Here is a 23868-nt window from a genome sequence, read left to right on the forward strand (position 1 = left end):
TTACAAAGGCAGGCATTTTTCTTCTTAGTGCAGGGTACAGTAAAGTGCAGCTGATGATTCAACAGGAGCCACTTGCAGCCACGGCAGGTCAGGGTGCACACAAGAGAAGCTGTCACAGCCTCAGCCCACAGACCATTGTAGAGACAAATTTAAAGCTGAAACTTCACTGTGGGTTTGTCTAAGATCAGCTTTTGGACCAAGGTCATACATGAGCTGTGCATGAGCAAATTACAAATGAAAACTTCCAAAGATGTCTGTCAGTCTGATTTATTACATCACCTTATCAGCCTGCTACAATGTAAGTGACAGCAGTGTTACTGTACTTGGTCAGGAGCACATATTTCATTTTTTCCATTCTATAATCCTGGAAACAGCAGCATTTCTCCATAGCACTAGTTTTGGGATTGCACAGACTGACAGATATTTCACTTTATGGAAGATTTCTTTATGGAATCCCTTCAGCAGCTAAAACCTTCTGGAAGGATACAAGTTAACTTCTCTTTTTTTAAAAAAAAAAAAGCTACAGCCAGTACATTGTGTCCCCTTAGTTCCTTTTTTGTTCCTGTTTCCACAGTAATTTGTCTATTCAGTGAAAATCCTGTCAAATTTGCAATTACCTTCATTTCATTAGAGCTGGAAAAAAAATTTAATCACAGCTATAAATGTTCATTTCATAGCCAGATAACATTGCTGAGTGCCCCCATTCAAAGTGACCATTTTTTGTAAATACTTATTTTAAATAAAATGGACCTCTTATAATGTTTAGATTGTAGCATTGAAAAGAGTCTGGTCATAATTTTGAATTTGCATTCAATACTTTGTAAAGTTAGCTGTCTATCATTTAAATAAAAGTTAGCTTCTTCATAATTTAAAGAAATACTAAAAATACCTTAAGGATATTATCCTTTATATCACATAAAGAATTTTCTTACTTTGGTATGGTTGCATCAGGTGTCCATCATTTTGACTGGTTGGGCACAAACCTGCATATGTGCACAAAATGAAAATATATTCTAAATCATCCTTCACATTGTTTCTCCTAAAGTTCTACTCTGAAAGTGATAAAATTGCTGGTATTGTCTTGTCCTTTTATCCTTTCCTGTGGAAAGGAAGTAAAAGGACTTTTTCATTTTCCTAGTGGAAAAACTTAACCTGTTGTGAAGTTGAAAGGAATTTATTGGAAAGAGGCATTGTTCACAGCACCTTCAGGACAGGATCAGCGTGGTTCACAACAGGCATTCCCTTATTCCCTTCTTTCCCAGAATCACTGGCATGAAATTGTGGGTTGAAACAGATAAATTCTCTTGCCATATATTGATTTCAGGAGTAGATTTAATTTCTGCATTTATCATATGCGTCATTAACAATTAAACAGAGCTTAATTATGTTTTGCTGTATCTAGTGAGTGGTGACTTTTATCTGAGCAGAATGTAGAGTAGGTAGAAATTACACTGTGATTATAACATAATAAAGACATGTCAGGGTTTATGTTTTCAATTTTTGTGCCATTTCAGTAGTAACTAGTGTTCCATTTTTACAAGTTATTAAAACGCTTAGAAATTTCCTTTTATGTTCATTACACAGAAATGTTTGCTAGCACCAACCACTATTAAATCTCTGCAATTATTGTAGATAAACACTAGTTCTTTTGTACATTCTTATTACTAATTTAATTTCTTTTTTCTTGCTCCTAATCAGATGAATCCTAGGCAATGGAGCCATATTTCTGAAAGTGCCAAAGATCTGGTGCGCCGCATGCTTATGCTGGATCCAGCAGAGAGGATAACAGTGTATGAAGCACTGAATCACCCCTGGTTAAAGGTAGTAAAAGCAGCTGTTCACATGCTACTTTCTCATTTAAGAGAGAAAACCATGGATTTCTTTGTTTTTCTGAGCTTTTCAAAGTAGGCATTAACTGTACAAAATGTGGGATATTATGCTTTAAATGTTTTCTAGGAGTAGAGCCTGAGATTTTGATAATTGCCAGGCTTAAACTCTTGCTTAAGAGCAAACTCAGTTGGACATCTTCAGCAGCACCAGAGTTCAGGGAGCAGAGCTGCATAACATAAAGCTTAAAGAAGGTGTTAATGTGTCTCTCTGTGGCTATCAAACTCCAGAGAAGTAATTTCTGATCTCCTTTTTGCTCAGTCATATCTAAACCTCTTTCCTGTTAGTCATGTAGCCATGCACTCTACTGCTGTAGGTTATGCTGCTGAACTGTGATGCTTCCTTACATTAGATTCTTGAAAATATCCCACCAAAAGGGAAGGAAGTAGTGGAGTGTTGCCCCAAGGCCACTGTGACTGCATGCAATTATATGACATCTGGTAATCAAATTATTTTTCAGTGATGGCAGAATTTACAACACACTTTAAGCCAGTGGAAGAGTAGTTGCTGCACACTGAAGGTTTACAACTGGAGAAGGAGAAAATACACCTGTAGCTTCTCAGCAGTCCATCACTAGTCTGTGCTAACATTGGGGTTCGAGAATGATGGGTTATGCTGCAGAATTAAAAGGTGAAAAGTGCTGGTTCAGAGCACTGTATTTTCTTTGGCAGAAGCTGATGAATTAACAATTTCCTTAGTTATGCTTTGGTTTTCTACAGTGGGTGTCCAGGGTAGAAAAGTCATAATATCATTAATTTAATCAGGGCACTTATTTTGAAAGGGGGCTGATCTGGTGTCTGCTGCTGCCATCTCTATGCTCTACATGACACAAAGAGAAAGCCACAAAGACAGAACCTGGGAAGAACAGGATCCTATGCTCTTCTCCCTCCAAGTAAATGGTGCAACCACCAGTGAATGGAGTCACTCTTCCATTTCTCTGCTCTCTGTCTGCCTCTGACTCTTGAATTCCAAGCTGCAGGATGATCTAGCTTATCAGAGGAGGTTGGGAGTGTTCATCTCTCAGAAATGACAGTGGTAATGGCAACTCTTCTGTGTGTTGGGAAACTGCAGGTTCAAACCATTCTGCTCAAAAAGAGGCAAAGTTCTGTCTTTGGTCTGGGATGTACATAGTGTGTCAAATATCAAAGGGTATGGAAATGAACACTGTTTTGGAATCCCAGAATATCATACAAACACAGATGATCTCGTTTTACCTGCTTGTAATTGGAGTTTTTACCTGCTTGTAATTGGACTTTTTCTTCACTTTAAGAGCATACCCACATTGAGATGCCAAAGCTAGAGCTTGGTTGAGGGTCATTTTGGCAGACAACCTGTAATTTTCGTTAGTTGAGCAACTAAGCTAATTAGGTTTGTTTAAAAGACAATTCTGTAATGTGCATGTGCAAGCTCTGCCTGTGCAGCTTTGCACTTTTGGTCTCTGTGGTCTCTTTTTGACCATGTTGTTATTTGTTGGAAGTCACATGGTTTAGTTTATGACAACTTTGTTTGCCAGGCATTCCACCAGTCAGTCCTCTCATTTTTGCCTACAATAAACTGCCTGCTCTGCTGACTCAGAGCTTTCTAAACCATTTATAGATAGGAGCAAATACAGCCTGAGACAGAGACATCTTTAGTGCCACGGAGGAACTGCTGTGTTTTCACTCTGATTCAGGAGAAGAATGTGATAAACACATTAAATCAATGATTTTTATATAGCTTCAGGGGGAAAAGGTAGATGGCTGCTGCAAGTTTTGTCCCTTCTGTCACTGCAGTTGTTCATTGGCACATTTTTCATTTGCACCTACAATGGAGAATTCTTCCTGTACCATCCCCTGGCTGGCATTGGGTTGGTATTTCCTGCCCTGTTGGACAGGTACCCCACCTCCCAACCTCACCTGCAGTACCAGCACCCTGTCAGGGAGTGCTTGAACTTGTTCCTTCACTGAGGTTTGTGAATTCCAAACAGCAGAACTGCTTTCTGCTTTGAAGTTCAGTGCTGGACTCAGACTGACAGCACAACAGTAAAACAAAACACTGGGGTCTTACTACAAGGTGGGAAACAATTACAAAAATAAAATATCCTTGGCCCAAGTTAAGAATTCTTTCAAGGCACTTTAATCCCTCTTTATTTCTGGAAGTTTTCCTTAAGTTGCAACAAATCCTCATTCTCCTTAGGTTATTTATGAGCTGGTACTTTTCTTGTCTGGTTTCTTAGTGTCAAGAGAATATTAAAAGCTTGTATTTAATGTTCTTTTGGTTTGTTTTTTGTGGGGTTTTTCAAGGAGAGAGATCGCTATGCATACAAGATTCATCTTCCAGAAACAGTAGAACAGTTGAGAAAATTCAATGCAAGACGAAAACTAAAGGTAAACTCAATGTAGTGTTAAAACAGTATAATTACACAGCTTGAATTTTGTGTGATACTTGATTCATTTAAAAAGTGCTGAGAGAAATCCATGCTTTGAAGTCAGCAATAAAATAAAAAGTTGCAGCAGGCCTTTACAGGTGTTTATTGAAATGATGTCTTAGGCTGTTTGTCCTTTCTTTCTTTCTTAGTGCATAGTTTTCAAATTTCAGTGCAAATTGTCTGGTATCAGCCAAGGTGTATATGAGGTCTTCATCTTCAATAATTCAGTAATTCTGTGTAATATGAATTACTGGAGAGAATTGTGCAATCACTTCTGTTATTATTGTGTTACATTTAGAATAAAAGGGACATAGTAATTTTTAATGTCTTTGTGGAAGAAGAGTAAACACATACTCTTCAGTTTATCCTATTTATGTTTAACTATATACTAGTTTATTTCTTAGCCATGTTGAAAAGCATGTTGACATTCTAGTCCTAAACAGCATGGTTTTCCTTCTCTTCCTGTCATGGAATGTTTAACAGAAACATTTCTGAATTCACTGAAAGGTTCAGAAAATTATGACAGAAACATGGAGCATTACAGTTCATGGGCTATTTTACAACTTGTAATAAAACTCAGAATCAGGTATTCACACTGAGCTGCTGCTTTGCAAAAGCTTCGTGTGACTGATGGTGAGGATGCACAGCTGCCACAGTCCATAAACAGCTCTTTCTCTTAGGTGGTTTGTATGCCCAGGTAATCCTTTCATTGAAATGTTATCTAGTACATTTTAGAATATGACCTGATTCCTGTTCTAGGTGCAATTTCAGATACTTCCTGAATTTTTTCCTGGGGAGGCCACTATATTTAGTTTCCTGAGCTTTTGTACCTTCATTATTTTTTTTAATGCCATTTTATCCAAAGCACTGTTCTGCAGTATGTTTCATGAAATTCATCTATACTTCCATAACTGTGAGGCATTAAAACCTAAGTGGTTAAAGTGTAATTTACTTGAACAAGTAAATATATGTCAGAGGAGGTGACCATTTTTCTGGGGTTGTAAATTCCCCTGTAATGCTCAGCAATTGTCTATATAACTGTGTTATTTTTATATTGATGCATTATGGGTGTCAAAGTATTCTAGTGCTGTCAGTGTCAAATTATGACAACTTCTAAAATAAAAACATAGTGTTTTGCTTTCAAAAGTGAATTTTTATTCCTGCTAATCCATTCAGTCTAGGTAAGAGGAAAAGATAAAGAGATTAGTTCTTTTGTTTACATTTTGCTACAATGTGAATTTATGCTTCACTATTACTATTTCAAAATGCATTCACATAAAGAATTGTTCTGATGAATCCCCTTGCAAAGAATATTTTTACTGTTTATTAGTGTATCACCAGCTTTTCTGTTAGATATGGTCACTATGAAAAGGGAGGCAGAGGTGAAGACTAGAAAATGTATTTGCTCTTCACTGAAAAGGTCAACAAAGAGATCTCAGGAGACTGAGTGATCCAAGGGGTCTGGAAATGTTTTGTTGTCCTGCTTTGTGTAATTGAGACTGTGTGGGTATTTTTATTCAGGGGGCAGTACTAGCAGCTGTGTCAAGCCACAAATTCAACTCCTTCTATGGTGACCCCCCTGAAGAGCTGCCAGACTTCTCTGAAGACCCCACCTCCTCAGGTATTTTAACAGAAAGTGTATTTACTGCAGTCAGAATGTCCATACTGACCAGAGTACCAAGTATTTACTCATTTCTTGAGATTTCATAAAAGTGAATATTAAGTTAACATTTACATGTGAAAGGATGAATAATTTTCAGTCACAATGGCATTCACAGCTGGCAAAAATGGAGAGAAAATCTCGGCACATTTTTAAGCTTCTACAGAAATTCTGTCTGATTTTTTTTTTTTTAGTGTATGCACACTTAATTACAAATAATATTATAATCTCACATTTCTCTTTATATTACTTCAGTAGAAAAGCCAATTGAAATTTTGTCTTGAATTCTTAGGCAGGAGCAAAGCTGTAATACCTTATTAATAGTTACTTATAAAAAGAAGCCATTATGTACCAAAGTTTCCTGACTCCTGTTTTAGAGAACAATATGATTATGTCCTGTTTAAAGCACACTGGACAGTATTTCTGACCCCAGATCTTCAGAGAGAGACAATAGATGTACTCAAAGGGGAAGATAATACTTGTGCTGTGATCTAGGCCTTGGACAGGACAGTGACAGGACCAAGCAATCCTTTTGTCCATAGCCCATATTAAGAAATTTAGATCACCTGACAGTCCCTAAACTAACACAGCCCTGTCTTAGTTATGTTTCTTAATTTTGACATAACATTGCTCAAAATATTTGCAGTGCAAAAGTCTGGGTTGGTTTGTCTGGTCTAAAATTAGGATTTAGGATCAATTTAAATGAACCTTTAAGAAAAATCTAAGACCGAAAGGACTCTCTTTAATTTTTCTAAACAATTTAGGAGTACTGGCAGGAAATTTTAGCTGTATACTGACTTCTCTGGAAGACATTTCAGGAACTTGATTGCGTATGTTGATCTGCCGTGTGATAATTCTCTGTCACAGTATTTTTATAGGTGAGAAAATTATGTATTGACTCCATTATTTCTTTTAAGCCAGTAATTTTTATAAATTATTTAAATGTCATTAATGTAGGGATGATATGCCCCATAAGAATGGGGGCAACTTTTCTTGGTTGAAATTCTCCAATTTCACTTCTTGGAATCCAACTTCAAGTACTAAAATTAAAACATTTCTTTGTCCTTAGACATGAACACCATTCATAATTCCCGTAGAAATGAATGAGAATCTCAGATCTTTTATTACAAATGGGAAATCAAAGCCTCGTGGTTTAAGTTCAGCCACACAGCTTTTGGATACTTGTACTTGCAGTGAAGGATCCACCTATTATTTTAAAGAAAGAATAAGTCAGTTTTACTTCACCTAGAACTACTTGCAGTGCCTTAATTTTTGTTTCCATCTACTTCCCCCATTTCAGTGGTGAATGGCCACCAACATGACTGGCAGTGGCAACTTTCCTAATCTGGAAACAGCAGTTCTGCTTTCCAGTTTCAGTCTCACATCAACAGGACGTGTGTCTTCCTCAGAGTGATGTAATTGCAGATATCACTATACAGGAAAGTTCCAAGTTCTATTTTTTTCTGCTCACAGAATACTTGAACCCAGTGCACATGTAAATTGTAAGAATATCTGTGTTGGATCCGTTGTTAGCTTGTGTTCATCTCTGAAATAACTGAAACAAAAGCTTGGAATTCTCAGGAAAGCAAAGTTATTCTCTAACCTGACATGGTCGATCAAACTGATGGGGGATCACAGTGATCAGGAGACCATCCTAAGTGGGAAGTTTTCATCATGTTTCTCTGACCCACTATTTCAGCTGACAAAATATTTCATATTGAATACTAAGCCTTGCAAGAAAAGGCTACAACTCTTTCAGAGATTATAACATTTCAGCTGAAATTCCTAGATACCAAAATCTATTTTTTTTCCTCTTCAGAAGTACACTAATAATATTTTCAAATACTTCTGGTTTGGAGGATGGGTCATGTGATGATTCTAAACCAAACTAGTTTGGAGAAATTAAAACTGAAGAATTGCAGTAGAAACTTGATTATCTTAAGGTTATTTAAGTTTCCTTCCTAGTACCTCATAATGTTATTCCAGATCATAAACTCTTAATGAAGACCATTTAATATTTTAGATGTGGTTGCCAATTATTCCTCCTATAAAATTTCATGAAGCCTGTCAATGTAATTAAATGGTTTGTCAGAAACAGACAAATACAGAATTCCTACAGATATAAATGTACAGAAATATAGATGCTTATTAGGTTATGCAAATCATATCTCCTGTCTTCCAGGGCTTTGCAAACACAGAAGCAGAAAAATTCAGTTCTCTCTTTTTGCCCAGTTAATCCAGAGGTGTTCTTTGTCAAAGTTCAGTATGGAAACCTGGAGTTGCTGGAACCTTGGAGCATCTTCCTGTGCTACCAAAGGGTTATCCCAGGATAGGAAGGCACTGCAGGCATCCAGTCAGATGAGTTCTGTAGATGCAGAATCACAAAGGATATTCTTATCAGAGAGTTTTCCAGTGAAAGTCCAAAAATTGCATAGCTAAATTAGATGGGAATGAACAGAGATAAATTTTGTTTGAGGTCAGTCAGGTTTTTTTTTCTGTACACATCTTCTTTTCCTTTTTACAGTGTTAACAACTCTTGGTTCCAACCACTTGCTGACCACTGGGTGGTCTGTTTCCTCTTTTGTCAGCAATCATCCTTTGAAAAGCTTGAATTAATCCTGCTACCATCCTGTTGCTAACATGGCAGAAACCAGTCTTGCTGAATTTTGAGTGTGACAAAACCTTTTAAAATACTTTTAAACTACAATGCTGCTTTATTGCTGACAGTCTGTTCAGTAACTTCTCCAGTAAAGCTACCAAGCAGCTCAGCTGACAAGCCTGCTGCAAATGGTCTTCTCTAGAATGTGAAACATTTGGCTTTCAGGTTGCCTATCTTCAGGACATTCTAAAATGTGTATTCTCCAAGGCAACAAATGTTTTGGATATTTTTAATACGCTGAAACAAACATAAATCAGAAGTAGCAATCAGCAGCCCTGAAGGCTAAATCTGTCACAGGAGGAAAACTGGTCCAGTAGGAAGTATTTGAAGTGGACCATGAAATCCATAAGGTGCCAGGGAAATTCACAGCATTTGCTCTCTGCTGCCCTTCCCCATCTGCCTCCCTCCCTTTCCCTGCCCAGTGCCTGACCCTCCTGATTGCACATTAGCTCTAGACAGGATTTCCTCTCCTTCTGTCATATGCTGGCCACTTGTCCCCCAGCTGAATGTACAGACATACAATTTTCAAGTGTTTTCATAACAGTGCCTCAGGCTGGGAATGCACAGCACCAATGTAAAGCTTTTAATTCTTCCTCCTTTTGCTTCTTGGGGTTTGGCTTGAGAAGCTGAGTTGAGGACAACTGTTTCATATGGGGTGTTAAGTAGATTCAAAATGGTTACATTTTCAGGCCAGCAGTTAGAAAAGCTGTTAAAATGAAGAGGTTTTTTGTAAACTTTATGTTTCCATAAGCTTTTTGTAGCCACATTTTCAGAACCCAGTCAGTGCTGGAGTTAAGCTAATGGATAGTCCATAGGCTTTGGAAAACTGCATAACTGACTTTTAATTAAAGCAGCCCTTTTGTTAAAGGCTGTTACTCTCTGATGTCTGCTGGAATTGCTTGGGCTGTGGCACACATTTCTGAACTGTGACTAAGAGGTTTCAGAGCAAATTTTTGACACAGACAGGTCTGGATTCCTGTAAAGGATCCTCAGGCTGTGCTTCGGGGTAACCTCAGAGCAAGAGAAGAGCCTGAGTGGCCAAATGTGCTCCTGCATCTGTGCTGAGCGGTGGCAGTGCTGCAGTATTTCCTGCATTCATGTCAGTGCTGGCCTCTGTGGTCACTCTGGAAGCAGATAAACAGAAGCAGAGTTTTGCACTGCACACAGAGCAACCACACTGAGGCTCCTTCAGTGCTTCTGCCTCGTTTTCTCCACACACAGCATTTTTGCAAATGCTTTTTGGTATTTTGTCTCAGGGTTGATGTGTGCTAATCGAAATTTTCATTCTTTTCTATTTTGTCAGACTCTGTAATGTTATGTCAAACGAGAAGTTTTTAACAACGTGATATCTTGATTTTTAAATTTGATAATAAAAATGGAAATAAAGCTAAATCTCTTAGTCCTTCAGAGCAAGGTCAAACAGCGCAGATACAGACAAGTTGTGAGCTCGCTGTTTCCAACATACATGGAAGTAGCTGAACTCACAAGTTAAAATGATTAGTTGTTTTATGGGATTTAGAATTCATGAAATACTGTCAATACAAGCCCATATCCTGAAATCCATCAGTTTCATCAACAGAAGTAAGGAAAAAAAACCCACTTTTGTTATGCAAAAATTAGCATTGATTTTGTAAATATTTGTAAAGGGTGTTCTGTGACATTTTAAAATATGAATGCTTGTGGGGGAAAAAACTTCATTCACCTTGTAATTGTTACTAATTCCTTTGCTAGTTACAAGCACAGCTGTCAGTTTTGAGATCATGAGTTTGTGTGTTTCCAGCATTCCATTATTAACTTGATGATTTTTCAGCTATTGATTCTTTGCTCTGATATGTTTAAATTTTTTAAAAAGGGCATAAAGACACTGTTAATTAAAAGCAATAAAGAAGTGGTTGAATTTCTAAATGGTTCACATAACATTTTTCACTGAAACTTTTGATTTCAATATAACATTGCTAAATTTTGCTTACTAAGTATATTAATATGTTATGCATCATTTGCAGTACATTGAATTATTTTATCATTTCAACTCTTACAATATTTTTACTAAAAATCCCTTTTTGTCCATGAGTTTTTAAAATAGTTTAAGCAATGTTGGGAAAAGTCTGGTATTAATAGAATTCTAACACTGCATCCATGTGCAGCCTTCCCAATGCCAAGTGTTTGTTTTCCTCCCATCCCAGTCTGCCAGTGCCATTTGCTTCGCACATAGAAAATCCATATTAAAAACTGGGGGGACCCTTGTCACTTTGTTGAGACTATTTTGTGGCTAAATTAGTCTGCTAGGTTGCAGCTTTATAAATGGCTTGTTCTGAAATCTTCATACTGTTTGTTGTTTGTCCAAATGCTGCCTTCCTTCTAGGACTTCTAGCAGCAGAAAGTAGGTATCCCTTTGTTTTCCTTTAAGGCATATCAGTCAGCTATGGTGTGTGTCTTTGCATGTTTAAAACTCTGCTTTCTTTTGCTTCTCTCTGCTCTTTTCAGTTTTAATACTGCCTGTTCAAACAAAATTATTTGGTATTGACTAAATCTGTCTACAGTGTAATATATAATCAACAGTATAATAAAGCAGAAGGATGATTTCCAGGGAATTCTGAAGGCTCTAATTTAGAGGCAGTATTAAAATTACCTCAGTTTTGGGGTTTTTTCCCAATATTTAATATTTGCAACACAACTGAACTAAAATTTAATTTTCATTGAATTGATAAATTATATTTTGGGTTTGCATTTTCATTCCAAAATTGTTTTCATGGACTAATGTTTGCTTTTTTTTCTTTCAACTACCGAACATATACTGTAATATTAGTCAAATATTATATTCTTGCTCTCAGCTTGCATGAACTTTCTTGATCCTTCTGTGTTGATATGTGTTACCTGATCTATGCATATGCACTGTGGATATGCATACACCTGATTTCAATAACTATCCAAAATGTGTCTCCTCAATGAAGGAATCTTGTTGGCACACAGGGAAGAGGTTCTGCTGCAAAGCAGCTGCACAGGTTGTGAGAAACTGGGACCACAAGCATTTTTAAAACCTGCAGACTATACTAGGCGGAGGAGAAGCAGTGAAATTTTAGATCCTTTGATACAAACCACAACCATTTCAACAACAACTAATTCAGCAAAACTAATTCCCCAAAAACAAGCTATAGAAAGTGGGGGTTTCCTGCAGCAGTTTGAGACTTGTAGATTAACAGCTCTGCTTCTGTCCTAGGTCAGGACATGTCAGCAGGGCATGTGTCCCTGTCTCCATCTCTGATCAGTCATGGATTTTGTGGTTGTTGTTGTTTGGTTCATTCTTTTGATTTTACAGATTGTGGGGGAAGTTGTTCATTTTCCTCCTATTTCCTCAACTCAGAGTGCCTGTCCAGTAACATGAGAGTGAAAGTTCAGTGGATTTTTGTAAAAAAGTTTTGTGATAGTATTATTTTTAAGCAGTTGTAGGGGAAGAGAAAAAAAAAACTCATACAGAGCTTGTGCCATGATTTTTGGGTTTTTGTTCATGCACAGAGACTTTTCTTCCACAAACTGACTATAAGGGTGTGCTGCCTTCATGCTGGTCAGAAGGGGGGTTTTAGACATTTTTGCAAGGAGGAAGAAAGGATCTAAGGAAGGGGTAGTGAAGGGCATTCATCTATTAAAATATTCATTTGTTTAGTTGCATGTGAGTGCACTTAGATGAAAGCTACAGGTCTGGTGTGTAAAACAACACTTCTGCATGTTTCTTTGCCACCACACTAGGCTGGCTTCTGTCATATCTGTGGCTGGATTTTCAGTGAGGGGTAGCTGGGACAAAGAGTTGACAAACTGTGTGAAGGTGCCCAAGTATGGAGACAGGAGAAAGTGGAGTCTTGCCCACTGTCAGTGCCCCTGTGTGTGCAGGATGTAGAAAGTCTCTCTTCAAAATTAAGCATCAGTTTCTTGCTGCCCTCTTTGTCCTCTCCCGCACCACTTCCTCTTCCCCCCCATCTCTTGTTGTTTTCTATACATAGTACTCTCCTCTATGTTCTGTCTGCTGTTTGGAAACACTTAATCTCTTGTTTTCTTTTCCTTTTTCTTTTTTCTTTAGTTTAGTCCCTTTCTCCTGCACTTATTTCCTTTAGTTTCTTTTCTGACTTCACATGCCTTTCTCTCCTTTCTTGTATTCCTTAGATGTTCCTACCTTTTTAAATGTAGTTGTAAATCCCAATACCCTTCCTTTGTACCAGCAGTCTTCTTTCTGAATTGTTGCTGTCATCTCCATAAACCTCCATCTTTCTAGTTCTCTTACTACACTCTTCCTGATTGTTTTATATACATGCAGTGTATGGATATACATATATTTCTTTTATCACTTCCTTATTTGCTTCCCAGTAGCATTCACATAACTGTGTGCATGTAGGAGCTTATTTGTAAATTTATAGTGTGTCTAAACTTCACTGTTTGATTTCAGTCCAAGGAGGAAGAAGTCATGAAATGCCATATAGCTCAAATTTGAGCAGGACAGAGCCTTTACTTGCCTTGCATGTTAATTACACTGCTGTGGATATGTAAAACATGTATCTGCCACCTTATTTTAAACTATTATAGTCATGTACATGTGTACACCTGCTTTGGCTGTCATCTGTTCCTGCAGAGTCAGTTGCTCTGGAATACAGTGAACAGCAAAGAGCAGCAAATTACTGTGTGAGATCAGAGGCATCTCAGCTCCAGTGATTCTTGCAGATGTTGCTAGTGATGAAGAGCAGCTGGTGCTCAGCTGGCTTTCTCTAAATCTGAGAAGTTACATCAGTTAAAGTAGTGGAAGGGTCTGCACTTTATAATAATGCCCATGCTTGTATTTTCATGAGGTTGTATCCTGTGACTTCGTTTTGTCATTCTAATATTTGATCTCTGTAAAATTTAACAATTTCTGATGATTTTTTGTCTTTTCTTGCTGGATGTACTACCCTCAGACCTCTTCATAAACAAAGTAGAATTTAAATCCTACCTTCTGAAATGGCTGTGCTTTAAGAGCCAGGATTGGTCTTTTAACTTCATTTCCAACAGCTGCCTATGAGAAGGCAGCCACGAGATGAGGCTGAGAGAAATCAGCTTCTGTTTATTGTAGATTGGCTGGCTTAAGAACTGAACTGTGACATATAGAGAAATTGCAAATGACAGCAAAGCCTTTCTTTAAAGTCATTTAAATACCAAATCTTCAAGACACAGTTACTTACCTGTTTACACAACATGAAGAATAGTTGAAAACCCAATCAAATAAAGATAGTTTATAAGAATGAACAGGATACAGAGGAGTGGGTGGTGTCATGAACTTCATTTTATGTGGTTCTACAAATCTAAGAGATTTAGACTTTGCCAATGTCTCTTTCATAAAAACTTGCTAATAGTATAATGATTATTATAAGTTCTTCTGCAGAGTTATTTCCTGGCATAGTAATTGCAGGAGAATGGCAAAAAGGTGTTTCTAGTTTTGTGTTTAAACAATGTCAGGCTTCTTGAGTTCTGGGTTTTCATTACTCAGAAGTGAATTTCTGCTTTTTATGATGCTTTATATGAGGGTTTGTAATCTTCAGTGTCGAAAAATCAATCAAGGAGTTCTTTTGCCCTCTGTCAGAAAGTGTTTGCACTCAGGATGTAGTCTGTGCTTTGTAGCAATAGCTGAGTCTCTTTACCTAAACCCTTTATTCAGTTGTACAGTGTTGCAGATCACATGTCACATGAAAAGAGGTTCCTGATTCTGTTTACTGCCTGTTACATAACAGGGGGAGCCAGTTATACCTTCCTGGTGTGCTGAGAAGCCTCAGAAAAGCAAACTTTTGGGGAAGCAAACTTGGCTACTGCAGAATATGTAGGCAATTTTTGGAATAGTATTTAAAATTCTCTTTTACTCTGTTCTGGGGAGAACTAAGCAACTCCTCCCTACCTTTAAAGTTCAGTTTCTCTAGTCAAACCACCTGTTCCAGACCAGAATAGCTGGATGTTGTAGTAACAACACTGCTTTACCAAGGCTTTGCCTACTTCCAGCCTGAAGAACCTGTGTCCAAAGCAACTTCAGGTGCACTGTATGACAACTACAGACTCTAGAGACAGAATTCAGCTGTAACAGAAAACTATTTTTCACTGGCCATCTCCAAAAATGAGGTGGCAGAGCCTTGCACAAAATACCTGTGGAAACTTTGACTACACAGTGTGAAGATAAATTCCCAAGTTTCTGCCTCACAAGGCAAATGTGTCTCTGATAAATAACAGGTCTGCCTCAGTAGGCAGAAAACTGCTCAATTCATGTCTGTCTTCTCAGAAGTAATTGGGTATCATCCTTAAGAAGTCATTCCACTAACTGTAAAAGCATTTTATGTACTAGTGGTGACAGCAGGAGACTGTCATAAGCATTCTAATGTGGTCTTTCCTCTTTTTTATATATGACAGCTCATAGTTTTCAACTTTTCACAGTTGGCAGTCCCCAGGAAACTCTGAGTAGCTGCAACCATTCTTTCTTAGGTTTTCTTATGAGAATACAGGGAAGACAAGGTTGTGTGCATGGCCCAGAGTGTCCCTGCTCCTTTGACACTGAAGTAATTTCTGTGCATTTACAGGAGGATCCAGAGTCTTCCCACAGAACCATGTTTGGTGTGGATTTTGTTACTGTTTCTGCAGAGAAGAGTCTTCTATTTATATCACTGGAATTGCAGCCTTTCCTGTGCAATTGGATCTGGTTTTATAGTAACTTAAGGTGCAGGGTGAGATTCATCTCACCCAAAAGTTTGGGCTGCTTGAAAATTCTGGGACAGTGAGCAGCATTTTCTAACAAAGTTTAATTTCTGGAGTCTTAAAAAACAAATGAAGACACAGCCAGTCAAATTAGTCAACTTCCTGATTTTTCCTGCCTTACTGATATTTATGCATCATTCTAATTTTCATATTTCTAGATTCTGTCTGTAACTGCTACAGACCATGAGAAGTCTGAGATTTTAGTTTGTATGACTGTAATAATTCACTTAAGTCCTTTATCATCTGTGATAAAGGTTAAAGTGGGTGCACTTGGAATGTTGAAAAGAGTTTAAATCCTATTTCAAGAGGATATAAGTTTTAATTATAAATATTGAGCAGCTTTACACTTTCCCCAAAGGTTAAAAATTTAGCTTGAATATGAATCTTTCTAGAAACAGGTGTGCTGTAAAGGTTGGTTAACTTCATTTTATGCAATATCTCTTCCCTGAATTTAAAACTCTTCTGAAAGGGACTTTAGACATTTTAACAGATGTCTGTATCAAAGAGAGTTTAAGTGTTCACAAAAATTCCTGTAAATTTGTCCTCTCACTTTTTTTAAGCACTAACATGCTGTCAGTATATTGCTGCTATGCCATTTTCTTATACAGGTGCACATTATTTGTAAATGAGTGAGAGGCATGGCAGTAGGTGAAGCATAAGATTATAGGTAAAAATAAAAACATAAGGTAAAAACTGTCATTTGTGAGATTAACAGAGCCACTGTCACAAAGTCCCATCAGATTTCTTAAGGACATTCTTGGAAACTTTATTTACAGTCTCCTATTCAACGTGACCAATGTACAGGAGTAAAAAAAAGAACTAATGATCAAACCCTAATTTTTTTGAATTCCCAAATATTCAAGAGGTTGTTGAGATGCAAATATTGCAAAATCATAATTTTCATTTCTATTTCAAAGCCCTCAAAGTATTCCACAAAATAAAGTTTGCAAAGGAAATAAAACTGTCAAATAAGGAATGTGGTGGTCCAGAGCATTTGGTGTTTCACAATAACACAGCACTGCAGGCAACTTTGAACACCCTTCTTACTGGCTCCAGAATTGGCTCAGGTTTTGGGGATTATGGGCAACACTGAGCAGTATTAGAGGCTCCTAAAATCCCCAGGCTCTGAAGTGAATCTTCTCTTGATATTTCCTTAAATACCCCAAATACACAGAAAGGGCTTTGAACCCAGAAAAAGAAGCTTTGCTTGAAAATAAAATAAATAAAATAAAAATACCTCTGAGCACGAAAACAGCAGAAATAAAAGAGAATTTTAACAAATTTTCTTCTGCCAACTGGATGCTGAAAGTCAAGCACTTTTCTTCAGGCTTGGAGATCTCTAATTCCATCAGTCTTTAACTGATGTGCTGAACATGGAAAGGAAACAGTTCAGTCCTTTTGGGGTCCCTGGGTGGGTTTTTTTCCTTGCCTTTGAGGCTTGGCTGTGATCTCTCCATCCTCTTACCAGCAGATACCAGTCCTTGCATTTCCTCACGTTTCCTGTTGTGTCTCTGGCAGAGGGATGTAGATGGTTCCTTTCAAATGAGCATTCTTCTTCATTATCAAAGAGGAAGCAAATTTTTCTCTTTTTTCAGTGCACCCAACCTCGTGCACAGCAACTACTAAAAGTCAAACCATTTGTTTTATTTGCTGACAGCCACAGATTTTGAAAGAACATAAATTAGTCCATCAAATAGGTGTAAGTAGTCAGAGACACTTGATGGGAGAGAATTGTTTTATTGCTCCTGAGACATGAGCTGTGAGTGAGGGGGATATTGTGGTTCTCAAACCTTGTACAGAGAACTGTGAGGAGAATTTTAGGCTGAGGTTTGTACTAAATGTGATGCAAGAGTTTCTAGATTTGTAATTTATTTCTCCTCAGCCATGAGGTTGCAAGTCTTATATAGTAGTTTTTGTGTATTTTGTTATGTTTATTCAAATTTTCAAGATTTTCAGAGAAATTTTAAGTTAACTTTTCCTTGTGTGGTTAAGAGGCAATTGGATATATTGTTTTTATTACATTCTGAAAATGCAGTACAAAAGCCTTTGAGTTAAGGAGGGCTGATAAGAATTGTTCATGCAACAGAAGATAGAATTTCAAGGAATGCAGCCATTTTTTTAGATGTTATCTGTCTTGTCAAAAACACACAGGCAAATGTATAAATAAACAGAATAAGCATATTGATGAGAAATTAGTGAAATAGAGAATGTCTGGAGCTCAGTATCCAGAATTAAGAATTTGTTTGTGAAAAAGCATTCAGTTGTTCACTGCCAGACCACCACAGCATTGCTGCAGACTCTGACTGGATACGCTGCCTCTTACCAGATGCTTTTACCACAGTGGAAAAAGTGAAGACATGATCCATGGGTTTTGAGATGAGCCAAAGTTGGCATCCTAGTAAAGCACATAAATGGCAGCCACTACTGATACTCTGATTTTTAAACAAGTTGTTTCACACAGAACCACTGTGGGGTGGTTTACTGTGGGTTTGTGTTGTGTTTCTTTGTCCTCTCCTGCTGAGAGTTCAGCTTTCCCTCATGGACTTGCACCTTCCATAATGCCTCCCATTTCTCCTTTTTGTCTCCATGCTCTCACTTCTCTCTCACCCCCATGCCATATAAAAATCATCCCCATCGTCCTCTGACCCAAAACCATGCCCTGCTGAAAAAGCAGGGTAGGAGATAACCAGGCAAGCAGGACAAACAGAACAAAAACATATTACAGCCTTTTTTGTCCCCCAGGATTCAGCAGTCAGGTGTTTCTCCCTCTTCCCTCCTTTATCCCGATGCTGATTTTAAAAATATTTGTGAAAACATTGGTTCTTCCTGATTTTACCAATGTTTGGGATTTGATTTTGAAATAATTCTTACTGATGTTTCAAAATTGTACAGTATGTATTTGAAGTTGTCTGGCAGTTCAAAAAGAGAAGTGAAGGTTGGGGTGGGAATGGTGAGGACAGGCCAATAATGCAAGTGACTCCATGAGACATTGTTGGAAGCAAGGCTAAAATAGAACAAAGCTGAGCTTAATAAAATCAGGTTTTGACCTCTCTCCCATTAAGCCATTTCTTATGTATAATTACATTATCTGTGAGCACTTTTGATATATGTAAAATTTATTCAGTGATTTTTCCTGTTAAAACTCCAGCTTTTTTAAGATCCTATTCCAGTTGTACCAGATGAATTGAAAGTTTCCTTTTCCAAAGTTCAGTTTACCATGAGCCTTTGCTTTATTGATTTTTTTTCCTCTTTTTTTCCCTGTCTGTTGCCCCATAGGAGCAGTCTCACAGGTGCTGGACAGCCTGGAAGAAATTCATGCACTTACAGACTGCAGTGAAAAAGACTTAGATTTTCTTCACAGTGTTTTCCAGGATCAGCATCTTCACACGTTACTAGATGTAAGTTTTCTGTGATAAAAATTTGAATGTGTTCCTGGATCTGTTGTCCATTGGATAACATTTTATTTTATCTTTAGCATATTCTCTTTTCTTGTTTGATATCAAAATCAATTTCTTTATTTGTAGAATGTAAGAATCCTCCAGCACTTTATGCAAAAATACATTTTTAGGACTGCAATATAGAGTATTGTAGGATGTGTAAGTGATTAAGAGTTGTAGTTAATAGGTTTGCTATAAAATAATTAATCAGAAATTTTTTTCCCCTTAATAAGGGCTAGATTTTAGTTTTTATTTTAAACATGAATTAGAACTTTATAACTGTGCATGTTCTATTATTATTATTATTATTATTATTATTATTATCATTAAATGTACTAATCTTAGGCCAGGTCTGGGGATATTCTTACAAGTTTGAAATTTTTTGTGTGATGCATCAAGGTATGCTCATTTCTCTTTCACACTTGGACCTGGTCTGTTATAGGCTCAGTCGTCTAAAATCTGTATTTCTCTGTGGTTCTGGAGAGCTGCTAGTCTATAAGGCAGTAATATCTTACTGGAGTGCCAAAACACTCACTGAATGACAAATTCAAAGGCACACCATGCTGTCAGTGACTTTATATGTGCACAGCACTGAGGTCTAAAGTAAAAGTCAAAAAAAGTAGCAGAAAAAATAGTTCCCTTGATTTTTTTTTTCTGGGATATGTGGATACTTCATGTTGAAGACAGAGAACTTGCTTTTAGGGAAGACCAGCTTTTTTCAAAGCACTGAGAAAAAACTCCAGATGGAACCAAATGCACAGAGGCACCTTGGCAGGTGCTGTGGCGCAGCAGTGACGCATCTGCAGGGCAGCTGGCACTGGGGAGCCAGGGCTGCCAGCTCTGTGGGTTCTGACTGCTTTTACTCTAAGCCAGTTGTGCTGCAGTCCTGTGGGCTGAGTAACCACTGGTAGGTGAACAGCATCTTTTATTTTAATGTTGTTTGAGAGTAAATATGTTCTGGTAACAGTGTACAGTGAAGAATAAAAAATGGTAGGTGGGCATAGTGAAATGAATTTAAAATATGCACTCCTGGATCAAACCAAAATGTTTGTGTGATCACATGGATGATGACTTTTTTAGTACAATGTCTAAAACTGCACAGCTCAGTGAATATCACAAATCTAACAACATGTGCATGTTTTTCACCCAGTGAAAGAGCCACAGGAGTAGGAGCCATTCCAGCTGTCTGATCTGCAAGTAGATGATGATGTTTGTAGAGACTTGAGAGAGTTTCTGCAAAACTGTTGAATGCTCTGGTTCCTCTGTGCAGCTTTGCAGGAGCACAAGCTGAATATAAAAAGTGCCACAGGTCCTGTGGTGTGCAGACTCTTTAGAATGTAATGAATGATTTGTACACTTGTTACTGTTTGATCAGTCACTTGAATTCTGTGCATTCTTGAAGTTCAAGGGATTCCAGTCTGGAGGTGGCCCCAGCTCCTGGCAGAGCTTCCCCACAGCTCTGCTGCCCCTGGGACTGGAGCATCCAGAGAGGGGGGTGGCTGCTCAGTGATGGTGGCGTTGCCCTGGCACAACAGTGCAGTTCTCATCTTTGTTCTCTGATAACTGTTCATGCATTTTACATCAACAGGCATTGCATAAAATTATATGGGGCACACAGGAGGAAGGGACTAGGAGCTCATGACTTTCCTGAATTGCATCTCCAACAACTCATCTTTGCAATTTGCATTAAAATATGAATATTTTTTCCCAATTTAAGTTCACCTACCTTGTGTCCTAGATGCTTAAATTACTTTTTATATGGCATGCTGCAGTACAGAAAGGTGCTCAGTTAATATGAACAAGGAATAAAAAATCTGGAGAGGAGTAGAAAATGAGTGTAATAAGAACCAAAATACTTGTGTCACTCATGCAGAAAGGTTTTGGATATTTATTAACCATTATTGTGTTATCAAATAACTTCTTGGGCTTTGGTAAACCACATGGCCTTAGTTTCAGTATTTTTCAGGGTAATAGGTCTGCCAGACATTAAGTCATGCTTCTGCAATGCTTTTGCCTTTTTCTGCTCTTGACAGTACCAGTCAGGTTCCTGGTACTTCATTCATAACCTGGTAATGTTGTAATGATATGTTGTAGCTTTTCAAATAAGAAAAATCAGCCGTGAATTCGTACAATTTTCACATTGTTCATCACAATCATTCTCATAAACAGAAAGGGATGCATTTAATTGCACCTTATAAAGATATCTGTGAGAACAAAATGACATCAAAAAGCATTTTTCTTTCATTATGCTATGTGGAAGGGCAATGATAGAATCCTCCCAAGGATACTTTGGTTAGAAAAATACAAACTAAAATTCTGAAACGCAGTGTCCTGAAATAAGTCTTTTAAAGCCTGAAGCAAGTTTCAGTATTATTTGGAAGGGTAGCTTTTTCATGTCAGTAACTTACATGTGGGAGATTGATTTCTGGTTTTGTACTAATACTATTTCAATTTCTTTCTCAGGAAAAATCACCAGTTGTACTTGGAAGAAATTCTGCCAGGGAAACTTTTAATTCCTCTTAGAGTATTTGGGGTTACTGAAGTCTCCAGACCAAGTAACCCACAAACCATTATATGCCACTAAGTAGGAATTTTCTGTTCTGTTGTGAAGTTGTGGCTGTCACTTTGCATTAAATACTGTTCCTCTTCTGTGGCCATTTTCCACAGTTAAATTTGTTCTCGTGTTCCTACTCTTTCTCAAGAGTTATCCTTATTTTTAGATTAAGCACATGATGGTAGATCATGCCTGCTGCTGAAATATCTTATTTTGCCTCTGAAATAACTTTTTCTGAAGGCCAAGAAGGAAAGAACAATCATTTTGTTAAGGCTTCAAGTTACCCATCTGTTGGGTTTTTTTCAGATTACAAAATAGAAATCTTCTTTCTCAGTAATTCATTAACTTGGGTGTTATGAGGACAGGCACCTCTGAAGGCCACAGAAGACATCATCCTATTGATTCTTTTTAATTGAATAATTTGTTTAGGTAACTTCTTAAGGCTCTCTTCTAATTTACTTGGTGGCCAAAAGTGTTCAAAACAAGGGGAAAAAAGGTGCCAACTGCTTAGAAAGTAGTTAATCACTCTCAGCCAAATTCTGCAATACAGAAGCATATCCTGATGTGGGTTTGTTGAATAGTTTCATTGTGTGGTTTTTTTCATCATTTTATAGAATCCTATTATTTGTGTTGAGTGGGTTTTTTCCTGTACAGAAGTTTCACATTTCATTTTTAAAAACTTAATTGTGTTTGCTGCAGAGAGTAAAGGCCCTTCTAGAAACAGCCATATAGAAATATTCACTGCCTAAAAACTCTATTGTTTATTAATTGATTATTTTTTATATTAAAAGAGTAACTTTGGTTTGGAGGGATTTTGCTTTTCTTTTGCTCTGTTAAATGTGTGATGATCAAAATTTTGATGAATGCTGTAGGACATTTCTCTGTGACACTTAGAAATGTCTGGATTTATGACTATATAAAGCTTTATAGACTGTTTCATTCCAGCATCCAATTTAGATGATAAAGAATGCAGTACAGTATATAAATAACTTTATGGAAAAACAGAGTTAAATTTAAGTAGTGAAAGCAGTTTTTTATTACCATGGACAGATTTTTAGAAGCCTTATCAAATGCTTGAATTCAGTTCTTTTTTATTGACTTTCATGAAAGACATCCTGGGAGACACTGCTGTCCTGTGTTAGCAGGACTGATAAAGAAGCTGGAAAGAATTGTAAAGAGGTTACTAATTTTGGAGGTCTTTTACTTCAATTATTATTTGTTTTGCAAAGTCTAGTGGGCTTCAAGGCTGTCCTTAGTGGGGTAGAGTTTTATCCATGGTGTTTTATCCATGATGTTTCATCTCTGTCAGTGCGTCAGAGGGATTCTGCTCAGATGGAAACCCAGGAGCTGCTGCTTGGTGCAGCTGCCTGCCCTGAAGGAGATGAGAGAAATCATTCTGCTGTGCTTTGGTCACCTCTGCAGGGCCCTGGCTGGGCTGACTCTGAATGCACATGTCCCTCAATTTACAAGTGAGATTTTCACCCAGCAGGAGAACAATATCAGCTTTTGTGTGACTGGGGCCTCTCTGCTGGCTTTGTCTGCATCTGTCTGTCCCAAGGCAGAGATAGTTCCCTAGGCTGATGTCTTTTGGCTGTGAATTTTAAAAGTTTGTTACATTAATTTCATAGATGGAATCATTGAGGTAAGTTTTGTTATTTCTGTGATAGAAATGTTACAAGCTTTCAAGAAAGTTTATTTTACTTTTTGCTGGCTTAATACATTACACACATATTTAACTAAAAAAGGATAAATACATTTTGCACTGGCCATTTGTATTATATATAAGTGTGCAGCCTCTTCTTTCTTTTTTTAGTTTATTTTATATTCATAGTGAATGTATTTAAGGCATGCTGATTTCTCAAAAGAATCTCACTTCTGTGTCTGCTGTCCTTTTCTGCTCATGGTTGTGTTTCACAGGAACCTGCATCTGTGCACACTTCAGAGTTTCCTTAAGATTTCTTTTGAACTCTGACATCCAGACAGATTTTGTCCTGAAGTCCAGACTTTTAAGGAAACATATTTTCCCTTTTGCTAAAATGAATGTTGTTGGAACCTCAGTTTAGCTTCTTAGATGGTTGGCTAAAGCTTTCTACTGGGTTTATTTTGGTTTGTTCTGTTTACCCTCCCAGGCTGGATGTTGGCACAGTAACTTTGAATGTCCTTTGTAAAAGTTGCAGTTATTCAGCAGTGTCCAGGCAGGGCTGATGCTATAGTCCTCTGCTTGACAATGTTTTAAACTCTCTATGTATTTATCCCTGATCTGCTCATTTTGAGCAAAGTGAATTACTTTAACAATTTTAATGTATACTTAATAATTTAAAAAAAGGGGGGGGGGGACAAAAATACCTTTAGATTTTTCTCCTCAGGTTGCTTTCATTTCCTTTTTTCTTTTATTTTAAATCGTGAATAGTCTGGTGGAATATCTATCATATGATGTAGAAATTAAAACTGGCAGATAGGTATAAAAAGCTTAAATATTTTCCTAGATCAGCCAGTTTTGCTGTTTTGATG

The 23868-nt window shown here is 37.5% G+C and overlaps 1 protein-coding gene across 8 annotated transcripts in view; it reads left to right on the plus strand.

Annotated features, from left to right (window-relative positions):
- The window catches only part of CASK (calcium/calmodulin dependent serine protein kinase), a 187368-nt gene that overhangs the window by 116667 nt on the left and 46833 nt on the right, over positions 1–23868 (plus strand). For 5 of the 8 annotated variants that reach the window (XM_074534522.1, XM_074534523.1, XM_074534525.1 and 2 more), the window contains exons 8-12: positions 1699–1821; positions 4170–4253; positions 5816–5915; positions 10976–10993; positions 18643–18764. In XM_074534522.1, the coding sequence (XP_074390623.1) occupies positions 1699–1821; positions 4170–4253; positions 5816–5915; positions 10976–10993; positions 18643–18764 (447 nt within the window). The remainder of the gene's footprint in view (positions 1–1698; positions 1822–4169; positions 4254–5815; positions 5916–10975; positions 10994–18642; positions 18765–23868) is intronic. The other 3 variants (XM_074534524.1, XM_074534521.1, XM_074534526.1) reach the window with 1 other exon arrangement.

This window comes from Zonotrichia albicollis, chromosome 2 (genome assembly GCF_047830755.1).
Source record: "Zonotrichia albicollis isolate bZonAlb1 chromosome 2, bZonAlb1.hap1, whole genome shotgun sequence".
Classification (NCBI taxonomy): domain Eukaryota; kingdom Metazoa; phylum Chordata; class Aves; order Passeriformes; family Passerellidae; genus Zonotrichia; species Zonotrichia albicollis.